The sequence below is a fragment of the Wasmannia auropunctata genome, unplaced genomic scaffold, assembly GCF_000956235.1.
Source record: "Wasmannia auropunctata unplaced genomic scaffold, wasmannia.A_1.0 LD336088.1, whole genome shotgun sequence".
In the NCBI taxonomy this organism is placed as follows: Eukaryota; Metazoa; Arthropoda; class Insecta; order Hymenoptera; family Formicidae; genus Wasmannia; species Wasmannia auropunctata.
In genome coordinates, this window is record NW_012026802.1 from 4,361,143 (window position 1) to 4,374,268 (window position 13,126).

Below are 13,126 nucleotides of genomic sequence, written 5' to 3' on the forward strand. Positions count from 1 at the left end.
TATATTTCCTTCTTATTATTATCAATTTTGTATTAAAGAATAATTTTACAAAGGAAAGAAACATATATGGACATATTTTGTATATAATTATATATAATTATATATGGAACTTTTTTCCCGGGTCATATCGAAAAAGCTTCTTTTCCTAGTTGTATTTTTATATATCGGTCTAGTGTCATGGTTGTATTGCTTTTATTACTATTAAAACAAAAAATTGCATCTTAAATTATTTAGACTGATCTTGTTTCAGCATTAAAAAAAGTAACGGAAAAGTAACAAATCGTTACTTTTTAAATAACGGTAACGATAACGAGTTATTTTTAAAAATCAGTAACTAATAATGGTAACTAGTTACTTTTTTAACTCGGTAACGAGTAACGGTAACTAGTCACTTTTAAAAAGTAACTTTCCATTCCCTGATGGATAACACCACGAAACTCACGCTCGACACATCGCGGACAGCATTGTCCTTCCGGATGCTCCAATCTGGAATTTGGCGGGCAACGAAAGTTCATCGGCGGACACTGAGGCATTGCGCAGCGTACTTTACCCTGTTTGCAGGTGCATGTCTTGCAGGAATCCAGCTTCCAATTTTCGCCATCCTGCCTAGGACAAAAAAGATCGTTTAAACCACGACAAGGCAGTAGAACGCAAGGCGGTAAAGAAATACGAAATGAAAAAATATCTCGCGAAGATTCGCAACAAAATCGACTTTTTACTTAAAAGTATCGAAAGTCAATTAATATGATATCGAATTGTTTTAATTCAAATAATATTCTCTACAAATTTTTTATTAGAGCTTTATATATGTATATCAAAATTTCGCAACTATCCGATAAATATTTGTTCGATAAATATAAATATAAAATAGTTGCTGACTTGGTTCCTGCTAGCTTAGATAGAAGTTATTCCCCAAGTTCAGTTTCTCATTTCGCAATCAGGTTGCACGCGCGACGGATAAAACATTGCATGACAGCGAATAAAAGCGCGTGATACTCGCCACATAAGTTCTTCCGCCGTAAGAGCAAGAGGCTCTGCTCTCCTCGACCTGCGGGCATTTCAGGCAACAGTTGTTGAGCTCCCTCGTCTGATGTTCTTTGGGACAGTCCAGTATCGGACAGGTCTTCCTCTCGCACGAGAGCGCCGAATTGGCGCAGGTGCAGTCCGTACAGTGATCCGGGCGAAACACACTGCCCGAGTCATACAAACGCGTGCCGAGCATGCACGCGCCTTTCGGAGGCGAGAAAAATCTTGCACTACCTGCGTGTAAGAAGTAGCGTTCTTATAATCTTTTCGCTTGAATGTGTGCTACTACGACCAACGATCGAGCTATACAAGCGAAGCAATTTCCGAGTCGTTTTCTTGTCGTTTGCTTGTCACTTGTGCGAATTATTTTCTCACGCATAACTGTATATCTGATGTTATCTACAGTCCAGTGAGATACGTGTATTTATAGGCAATAATATTTGTAAATTTTATGTTAATTTTATGTGTAGTATTATCTAATTTATGCAGCGTCTTAACGCCACCACATGCATTTTTTTATCCGACGTAACTGTCGCGATATACTTCGTACCTTGCATTATATTTTAATGTAGAATTTGAAAGTTGCAATGAGACACGTGTAGCTAAATGGCAGCGCGTATTCTTGGATGGCAATATCCGTAATATTATGACAATCGTGTAATATTATGTGCGGCTGGTTTTTGCGCAATTGCGACATTGGAAAATAATCAGATTCGTATAAAACCGGTTCGCGCCTCTGGTATTGTAAGAGAGATCGGAATGACCTATAAATTCAAAGTGACTTTAATTGTTTGTGAAATTGCCTAGAAAATGTTTCCTTTGAAAAATGTTGAAATAAAACTCCGGTCACTATTAATTTGATCGCTCGGCATCGAAATGCTTACGCAATAAAGCAATACCGCTGTATCTTTATATATAATGTTACACCTATATTTTAATTAGTGAGCTCATACGTTGTGAAGAAACAACGTGTTATACTACCGTTATCTAAATTGAAAATGTGTACAAATGAAGATAATTGAAAATAAGCAAATAATAACAAAGAAACAGATTTTAAGAGGCCTGGTTTAGCACGCTGAAAAATTAGATGACTTTTTTGGAATTTTTTTTGGAAACTATTCAACCAATCCTTTTGAACTTTATAGAGTAATTTCTTAAACTATTGAACAAAAAAATATTTTTTGCCAGAAAAAAGTATTTATTATGCAAATAATAATAAGATTTATTCGGCGGTGATGTTTGGCGGCGTGTGATATAACTCAAAAACTACTCATTCGATTGACTTTGCATACATCTGCACAAATACTTCTCTAATAACTTGGACCACAGTTTATAATAATATTATTTAATTAAATAATTTTTATTGCATAATAAACACGAAAAATTTTTTGCCAAAATCATTACTCTTTTTTCCAGGTATCGCGATTTTCACAATTTCGCATTATTTTCTTTAAAAATAGGTTTAGTTAATGCGTAAACTCTTAATAAACAATAATCATTTTGGAGTTTTTATGTCAGACAAATACAAGCGACGCTACATTGCATGCCGCCCGCCAATGCATCGAATAAAAAGTTATTATTACTTGCATAATAAATACTTTTTTTCTGACAAAAAAATATTTTTTTGTTAGTTCAATAGTATAAGAAATTACCCTTTAAAGTTCGAAAAGATTGGTTGTATAGTTTTCTAAAAAAAAATTCCAAAAATCACCTAATTTTTCAGCGTGCTAAACCAGGCTCCCCCCTTAAGCACACAATTCGACGGGTCATTATTTTAGAAAAAGACGAGGGAGTAACCACTCAGAAAAACATATGTACACCTTGACTTCTGACTTCAAGACTTCATCGAATTTCACGGACTTCACCGTACTACATTGGAATTCATCGGACTACACCGGTCTTCATCGGACTTCGTCGGACTTCACTAGACTTCTTTTATGATATGGTTGCCACTTTTCGCATCTTCGTCTTGAAACACCAACAAAATTTTTCAACAAACTTCCAGACGAATGTTAATGTCCAGACAAGGGCAAAACTTTCAAAAAACTCGATCGAAACTGATGACTTTTTTTTTTTAGAAATTGGACTACATTTTCATCAAACTACATCGGACTTCAATAGACTTCAGCGAATTACATCAGACTTCAACGGAATTCATCGGACTTCAAGGAATTCAACGGAATTCAAAGGAATTCTGACAGGTTGTACACCGAAATTCAAGAGTGGTTACCCCCTCGGAAAAAGATAATTTTTTTTAAACAATTTAGATACATAGACTCACTAGAATATCAAACATATATTATAATTTTTTTTTCTTTTCGAGGTAGAGGCACAACAATTATTGTATCTCAAATAATGAAAATTATATGTAACTCCTTTCACCTCGACAATGCGGACAGCATTCCCCAGGTTCGTTGACGATCCTCGAGGGAGGACAATTAAGCGTTGGACAGGCTTGCTTCGCGCAGGTGAGGTGTCCTTTGTTGCACCTGCAGGTTACACAGGGGTCCTCCGTCGTTGTCACCGATCGATCCTCCGTTACCTTCTGCCCGTTTGCTAAGCATCCTACAAAATGCGGCAAGATCGAACGTTTTGCGTTTTATACAAGTAAACTATTTTAAGTATCGGACGCCGATTTATTTTATACTTTGGATTTTGATTCGAGATACCAAAAGATGATTTTTCATACAAAAACTAATTGCTCAATATTAACCGTAGCGCTTATACACGGTATCATCTCATTTTTATAATAATGGATTAAAATACTTTAAAAATAACATACATTTCACCCAAAAATGTTCCAAAAAAAAGTTGCTTGGTTTCGAAAGACATGTAAAATAGTAATCTTCATCAGAATAAAGCAGCAGAATAAAAAAAGGAATCGATTTACGTAAAAAAAATCATATATTATATAAAAAATTTAGTTAACGTAAATAAGACTTTTGTAGGAACTTCTAGGTTAAATGAATATTTTACGTTTTTCGAAACCAAGTAACTTTTGTTTGAAACATTTTTGGGAGAAATGCGTTATTTCTAAAGTATATTTTATTCCATTATTATAAAAATGAAATGTCCTGTATAAACGCCACGATTAATATTGAGCAATCAATTTTTTTACATAATAAATCATTTTTTGGTATCTCGAATCAAAATCCAAAGTATGAAACAAATCGGCGCGTCTAAATAAATAGCGTCTGAAACACTTGAAATATTATAGTTTACTTGTTATAGCTTTTTCTTTTTCTCTGTATTCAGATGCGTGTACCGTTGTATTTTTTATCGCATCGAAATATTAATATATGTATATAGCATGTGAAACATATGTCAGCACGGAAATGAGATCGCAGTTATATATCATTTGTACGATGCGAGATCTTATGGAGACATCCTGTTAAATTTATTATATTATTTCAAAGAAAAAGGAAATGTTACAACGTACTTACATACGTTACACACAGTAAAAAACGTATTGTATTTATGTCAAAAACGGTCTATTTACATTTTTGTTAAAATTTTGTGTCGAATTTTTAACATATTTGCTTGTTAAATTAACATATTATAATTATGATTATGATATTTAAATATTTCGCGTTTTCATCAAATTGATATTCAATATTTCTTAGTGTCCAAATAACACAATTTATAAGTAAGTGAATAAATAACATAAAAATAAAGTAGTTTTAAATCGTAAATTCTAAGTTAAATAAATAAAATATGAATAAACTTGTTAATTTTACTGAAGAATAATGTTTCCACAATTTGTTTCCAAATTGTATTAAAGTGTTACATTTTTTGTGTTAATTTTATACAGTGTTTGTATTACTTTCTATAACATATTCATCTTGCGTTAAATTAATGCAAAAATTTGAGTAAACCGTTTGGGACATGCAAGATGTGTTAATTTAACACAAATTTTTTAACTGCACGAACACGTCCGTACAGTTTTTCGTCGAGTAGAAGCGGCGGCTGTAATTTTCAATCATTATCGTTCTTCCCTCGTTATATCGGCGGAACATTCCAGTTTTAATTACGCGGCGGACAATCAGGGGATCGTGAGAAATATTTATGAGATTGACGAGGCCGGTAATTAGCGGTAGCATATAGCAGCAACATCAAAGTGTGCGAGGGAAGAAGAAAAGTTACACATACCTTCGCATATGGGACAACACTGGCCAGGCGGGGCCTCTTTCGGATGGGAGCAGGGCGTGTAACACAGTAGTTCTGATTTGGTGATAACACCCGCTTTACAGGTAAATATTTGGCAGGGATCCTTTTCCTCCGTCCATTCCGTGTCCGATGCATGATAAACGCCGTTCTGTTTGCACCCTGCAGCAATACGTGAAAGCGACCGGAATCCTCTCAGTATTCATTTCAATCATTCTACACTTTTATTTTTTTGAAATCTCACATTTAATAATATACGTATAACGATATACCGAATTAAACGTTAATTGTGAAAATGGCATATTGGAATAAATATTTGGATAGGCAGAGACGGCAAATCATTAGGATAGTATATGCTGAATTTTTTGGCTAATGTGGAGAGAGAGAGAGAGAGAGAGAGAGAGAGAGAGAGAGAGAGAAAGAGAGAACATCCTTATTTCTTGCTTTTTAAAATAATAAATCCAATCTACAATGCTCTTTGCTTTCTGTTTTTTTTCTATTTCTTTACCTCTTGTCTTTTTCCTTCTTTGCGATCGACAATCGTGTTTCTCGTCACGTGTTTCATGTCTCTTCCGAAAGTTCATCAATTCTTTTATCCTGGGCGAAAATGAAGGATCAGAGGATAAGAGGCAAAAAGGCAAGAATGGTAAAAAGCAAAAAAAAACGGAGCAAAGAGCACATCATAGATTAGGCTATACTGTCGGCAATTTTACGTTTCGTTCCTCATGCGATTATCTTTGCGATTTATCTTTACATTTTTCTCGGCGTGGTTCATTCAAATACTATCCGGGCGGATTTTGTCTTCGGCGCTACGCGGCAAACGGACTTACGTCACCATTAGCATAATTAATAGTGGACGATAACGAAGACCGCACGCATCTGTCAGCTACGTTTCGTAAACAGAGAGAGAGAGAGAGAGGGAGAGGGAGAGCCGCGAAAGGCTGTAACGCTAAAGTTCCTCGGGTTTATCATCGTGTCGGCAAACAGAAGTGTCTTTGTGCCCCAGGGAACAATGCTCTGTCGGCTGAGCATTCCGCGAGTTTTCGCCTCTTTCCTTCTTACCGCCGCCGCGCCGCCGACATACTCTCCCTCTCTCCCATTTTACCTCTTTCTCTCTCTCTCTCTCTCTCTCTCTCTCTCTCTCTCTCATCCCGAGACGAGTAAACTCGAGCCAATTAGAATGATTAGAATGTTTAGGATAATTAGATGAATTAGCATTCTACCTGTGCATGTGTGGCAGCACTCGTCGTCGCGTGGGTCTAGCAGTGCATAGCAACCTTCGATGTTCGGGCATTGTCGCTTCAAACACTCCACGAAGCCGTTCTGGAAAGGAAAGGGATGAAAGTTTATTTCTCTTGCATACGGACAGAAAGTACACACGGGGTGATTTACCAAATTACTCGCACATTTTCTATCTAATTTTTATATGCCTCTGGAAAAATGGCAACTTCTGAGACATTATATGTACACAGTTGAAAAATGTGTGTTAAATTTAACACAGCTCACATGTTCCAAACGGTCCACTCAAATTTTGGTGTTAATAAAACGTTAGGAAGTAACACAAACATTATGTAAAAATTAATACAAAAAGTGTAACACTTTAATACAATTTGGAAACAAATTGTGGATACTTTCCTTCAGTAAAATTAACAAGTATATTTATCTTTTATTCATTTATTTTAGAATTTACGGTTTAAAACCACTTTATTTTTATGTTATTTATTCATTTACTTATAAACTGTGTTATTTTGACATTGAGATATATTGAATATTAATTCAACACAAAATATTTAAATAACATAATCACGTTATGTAAATTTAACAAGCAAATATGTTAAAAAATCGACACAAAATTTTAACAAGAGCGTGAGTGGCCCGTTTGCAACATTAATACAAAAACGGTTTTTACTGTGTTAGACTGTCGATTTATGTATGAGAGAAAAGTGTCTCGATTTATATTTGTAATCCTATATAAGGGAAAGGAATATCTATTTAGCCCTAAATATGATTTATTATACATCCGCTTGGAATATAAAATTCACTGTACTATCCGTAGGATAATAGATTCAAACATGATGATTTGCTAATATTACCACTTTTTACAAGCATCAGATTTCGTTACGTTTTGGCATGAGAAAAATCGCGACGCGTGAGCTGCGAGAGAAGAATGTGGACACTCTAAATAAAACGTATTATGAATCGGGAATTTGGCCGGCGATTGAATCATGCCGCGCGCCACGCGTCGCGCAACGCGGCGACAGCGAAATAATTCCGGCTTGACTTTTTTTTTGTCGGCCGTCTTATTCCAATTTCTCGTCCACATTATCGCGTTCCAAGTAATTATTTCTTCGGTTTCGTTATCGGGTTCTATAATTAAGTCTTTACGGATTTATCTTCTGTCAGAATTACGTAAACTAATTTAACGTGGGTCGGACGCCGCGGTCGTATGAGTACGTACCAGACGCGCGAGATGGACCTAATTAGGCGTGCCGCGAGAAGAAAGATATCCGCTTTTTAGGCTCCCCCGCCTAAAACTGACATTTTTACGCAACGAAATTAATTAATCATTTCCGTAATAAATATGCGGAGAGATAAAAACAAGCAGTATTCATGAAACGAGCGTAGATAATTAAAGACTTAGGAAAAATACACAAGTTCAATGAAGGAGCACAGTATCTTGCAATTACATGTGTAATAATTAAACGTCTACGCATAAACTTGATTTTTGCTATTAAATTCTTCAATCGCATTTCTTTTATAATTGCACGTTATTGCAATCGTGTTTGTACCTTTTCATATGTTTTAGCTCAATGTTAATTACCGCGTAAGTTACTTACTTTCACTACTGCAGTGTAATGGAAATGTTTCTGATGTAGGAGTAAATGTAAGTGCATTACTGCAATAGAGGAAAGTAAATGTTATCAACAAATGTAATTAAATAATTGAGAAATTAATAACTCTCTTTACGATAGAGGAATGTGAAAAAAATAAACGGACGCGCGCAAACATTCGTCTAGTTAGTAGCTAAACGTTCGCTCGTTCGGGCGATTTATGATTGTGTCTCATAAATCGCGAATGATTGATCGTGGCCGACCGCTCTCTCTTCGCGGCGCAACAAACAAATAATTATGTCACACGCCGCCGCGCCGCCAGCATGCCGTGCTCGTTTGCAGTAGCAACACAGAAAACAGCCGGTGGCAACGGGGCGAAAACAAGAAGCCTCATCTCGGTCGGCCACGAGTCGACGAGTCAATGAACCAAACTCGCATATATAAGCGATAAATCGCCGCGGTCGCGCTAAGATCATTCGCAATACAGTCCGCGCGGTTCGTCGGGAGAGATGCATCGAGGCTAAGGCGCGGCGCGGCGCAGCGGCGCGGCGGCGGCGCGTCATAAGATGCACGCGCGGAACGAACGTGCACTGAGGAAAAAGAATTGTACGAACTAAATTTGTATAGTTGTTTTGATCGAATGGTTGATTTGACATTTCTTCGGTTGCACAAAAGAAAAGTACATAGTTCATTCATGTCAACCGTCAAAATGTTTTAATCAAGAATTAACTAAACCAACCCAATTAAATTATTTTGCTCGAAATACCAGTAATATTTATTTGCACACGCTATTTAATTATCCAAGTAATATATTTGTTCAAATTCCAAGTATCAAACTGACTAAACGATGCTGATGGGGATAATAAATAGTGCGTATAATATTTAATCGAACGGTTAAGTTAAATACGATAAATTTTTGTTAAAACAAAATAGTTTAGTTAAAAAAATTTAGTATTTTGTTTATAATAGTAACAAATTATTTTGTGTCATCGTAGTAACGTTTAGTTGAGCGTATCGGACTAAATATTCTGGTAAAATGAAACAAATTTTGTGTTTTTCAACAAATTTTTTTTCTCAGTGTGCGAGCCGACGACCAACGGCCGTGGATATGCACGTGTGTGTGTGTGTGTGTGTGTGTGTGTGTGTGTGTGTGTGTGTGTGTGTGTGTGTGTGTGTGTGTGTGTGTGTGTGTTCGCGTGCGCGTGTACTCGAGCAACCGCGAGCCGATCGCGTCGAATGGATCGATGTGGAAATTCCTCTCTTTGACCTCTCGAACCAGGCCAAGCTACTTTAACCCCTTTAACCGTTCAGTCACCACATGGCGTTGCCGCGTCGTTCTTTGATAACGACACAATCTACGAACTGGACTATGAAAACGGTCACGCAGACCATCTTCCATCTCCCTCGGTCTCCCTCTCGCGCGATCATTTCTTCGCCCCCGTCTCTCTCCCTCTTAAAAGAAGAACCGCCACATCACGGACACGACCGGGCGGATTTTTTTCGCGATTCCCAAGCAATTCCCTACTAGTCTCGTCGCCACGTCACTCGATACATATACGCGTTTCTCATCTGCTGTTATAAGTACGTTCGCATTCCTTTTTCGCATTGAAACACTTCGTCGCGTTACAATGTTACGCGATAGGTATATAAAACGTCCCCAGTATTCACTTACGTCGAATTCAAAATCGACTTTTAAAAGTTTATATAGATTATAATAGCTCAACTCTCTTAAATTTCTTAATCGTGTAGAGTTTGATTTGTTAGGGATTATTATGGGTATTATGAATACTTCCATCAACTTTCCGATTTATTCGAAGTGTGACGGTTCAGTTTTGACGGTTTTGCAAGATAATAGCATTAATGTCAGTGTTTTTTCAGAATTTATCTCTTGCTAGAAAAAATTATAAAAAACAAAGGAAAATATTTTGATTAAGGTCATTAAGGCATTCGTACAATAAATCAGTTTTTGAAAAAAAAATCCTTGAAACTAAATCACACTCCTACACTACGCACCTTGATTGACAATTAAATTGAGAGATAAAATCTCTCCCTGTTAAGTTTTCAAAACAATTAAAGGAAAAAGTGGTCCAGAACTTTTCGACTCAATTTTTTACAAGGAATAATGCTACATATTATAATTAATAGGCGCTATTTAAGGTACATTATATATGTATTAAAGTGGGCCGAAAAAAATGTTTTTAAAAATTGATTAGTAATAACCCCGAAAGTTAGCTATGGATCTCAATAAGGTCTGGGTAAAATTCCATCGAAATCGATTGATATCTTCAGGTTGCCCCTCAATCTTGCGATTAGTAAATTTATGTATTTCTTGATAGATGTGTCAAAATTCGAAATAATACTTGAATTTTAATACAGTTTAGTATTACCAGTTGTTTTTTAGTCGCTGAACACAAATCCGAGGTCAGAAATATACATTTCAAAATGTCGGAAATATATTCTTAAATAGTACATAAAGATTTCTCGAAAAATATGATAGATACGGAAAAACGTTTCAAATAAAAATTGTATGATTTAGAAGGGGGCATAAAAAGGTATCATTGATTTTATTTTGGGCGGCGTCGTTAAGATCACATCAAGATCACATCAATTTTTTTAAACGGAATTATATTTTTTTTACATAATACGATTCCTCTAATTATTCTCCATATAAAAATATTAAGGTAAAATTATTAAAAAATCAGTATTTTTTCCAGATATTTTATACTTTATTATGCCATATTTCGATATAATATGAAATATCATCTCATAAACTATTCATTTCTTGATAATGGTATCTAATATTTGTATAATATATCTTATATTTTTATAAGGCACAGAATAATAAGTTGAATTCAATCAGATGAAATCAATTGGTGTAAAAAAACACACAGTTGTTTTAAAAATCTGTAAGAAATGCATACTTACTAATTTCAAAGTTGAGGGGCAACCTGAAGATGTTAATCGATTTCGATAAAATTTTACCTAGATTATATTGAAGTTCATAGCTAACTTTTGTATATTAACTTTATATATATATATATATATATATTAGGGCCAAAAATAATTATATATACATATATATAATTATAATAAATAATCCTTTTGGTGTCTCCGATAATCTCTGAAAGTTTGTCGGTTAAGTTTTCGAACACCCTGTGTATATATATATATTTAACCGACACACTTTCAGAGATTGCCGGGAGCACCAAAAGGATCATTTTTTGCAAATGGACCTAGGATCGGACGCGTGTCGTTACACAGATACAACTGGGAAAAAATATAAGTTTTATAAAAAATTGTTTCAGACAAAAGTTATAGGGATCTACAATTTTTGTCTAAAAATTTGTTTATAAAACTTATATTTTTTGAGATATTTCCAGGTCCGACCTTTTTCGAACACTCTCTGCCGTAGCGGTGTAACGACGCTTCCTAGGTCCATTTGCAAAAAGTAATCCTTTTGGTATCCCCGACAATTTCTGAAAGTTTGTCGGTTGAATTTTCGAACACCCTATACATACAGGATGCACCTCAAATAGCACCTATTAATTATAATATGTAGCATTATTCCTTGTAAAAAAATTGAGTCAAAAAGTTCTAAATCATTTTTTCTACAATACTCAATGAATTAGCGATCATTACTGCAGTAATCATTACTTCATTAAGCACTGTAGAAAAAAAATGTTTCTTTAATAGTGCTCACTAATCGTATAACGTTGTTCCTTATAAAAAATTTAGTCGAAAAGTCCCGCGGATACGCGCGGTTTTTACCTTGCAAATGCAGCGGAAGCAGCTCGTGTTCAGGATCTTGTCGACGGTGATATCTTCCCCCTCGATGTCACAGGTCTCCCGGCTTCCTGCAATCGAACAACAATAGTAGTAAAAAGAGTGAACAGGCAGAATCACTCACGCTCGCGCGCGTGATATCGGTTTTATATCACGCCGCAATATCCCGGTGAACGTGATAGAGACGCTATAATCACAATGTAGCATTCCAGCCGACCTTCGCGTGCCGGAAGTTTCCTCGTTCCTTCGTACACGTCGTACATACGTGAGCCGAGCGCTCAAAGATTTAATTACTGCTGCGTTTTGGATATAACGATCGTATCCGCACGCGATAGACGTAAATCGATTTCAATAATCATTTCTAATAATGTTCTAATAAAGACTCCACCAGTCGCCGAATTAATACGAGGTACTGAAATGCCTTAGTGCAATTGCGAACGAGCGAAATGCCGCGCTTTCTCCGTTTAATTAAATCGCGACTGGAATTGGAATTGAGTGTTCACGTGTTAAGACTATAATTTTAGACAGCGTTGACAGCGTTTTCTCCGGTTCCCGCGGACTTTTTTCGTCACGGAATAAATTTTCCGTACGTGTAAAATTTATGCGAGAAACGTATTTCGCAAGTGTCTCTTAAGATCAATTCAAGATGACTGAAATAAACTCTTCCAGAGCAAACGGGCTTTCAATTTCTTTTCGAACTTTATATTCTCTCTCGATCCCGTGTCCTGTAAAAAATTAAACGCGACAACACGTCGTGAACGTACCTTAGGACACACCCCAGTCCGTTAAACTGTCCGTTTCCCAGTGAAAATCATGTCGCGCTCCGCTGCTAGGTCGACGAAGTCGCCATCACCACCAACGTCCCTCCCGGTTCCCTCGCGCACGTATTCCTGCACACTTTAAGTAACTTTTTTGTAAAACTCCAGTCATTTCTCGCGCTTCTCTGTCTCTCTCTCTCTCTTTCTCTCTTTTTTCTTTCTTTACACTCTCAAAGCGTAATCCACCGAACCGTTAAATTTTGTAACCAAGCCACGTTCGTTTCTTTAAATTTCCATTCAAGTATGCACGAGAGAGCGCGTGATTGACATTTTTTTTTATTACTAATGTTTGTGGCTTTATTTTTTTTTTGTGTGTACTTTTAATTATTTGTTCAGACGGAATGTGTCACATTGCAGAGCAGAATAAAATATCGCCTTTCTCACTTTTCTTTTTGCCTCTCCCTCTCATCGTTCTCCCATGGAGACGATAATCTGGCGTTTTTTTTTTTTCCCTCGAGAAAGCGCTTTGTGCGTACTCTGTCACTGCTCTCAGAGATTTAACGC

The 13,126-nt window shown here is 36.2% G+C and overlaps 1 protein-coding gene across 2 annotated transcripts in view; it reads right to left on the reverse strand.

The window, feature by feature from the left end:
* The window catches only part of LOC105448325 (BMP-binding endothelial regulator protein), a 77,176-nt gene that overhangs the window by 20,012 nt on the left and 44,038 nt on the right, over window positions 1-13,126 (reverse strand). For both annotated transcript variants that reach the window (XM_011686829.1, XM_011686830.1), the window contains exons 3-8: window positions 11,790-11,875; window positions 6,414-6,513; window positions 5,176-5,352; window positions 3,409-3,591; window positions 1,001-1,260; window positions 443-602 (exon numbers count right to left, since the gene is read on the reverse strand). In XM_011686829.1, coding sequence (XP_011685131.1) covers window positions 443-602; window positions 1,001-1,260; window positions 3,409-3,591; window positions 5,176-5,352; window positions 6,414-6,513; window positions 11,790-11,875 — 966 coding nt within the window. The remainder of the gene's footprint in view (window positions 1-442; window positions 603-1,000; window positions 1,261-3,408; window positions 3,592-5,175; window positions 5,353-6,413; window positions 6,514-11,789; window positions 11,876-13,126) is intronic.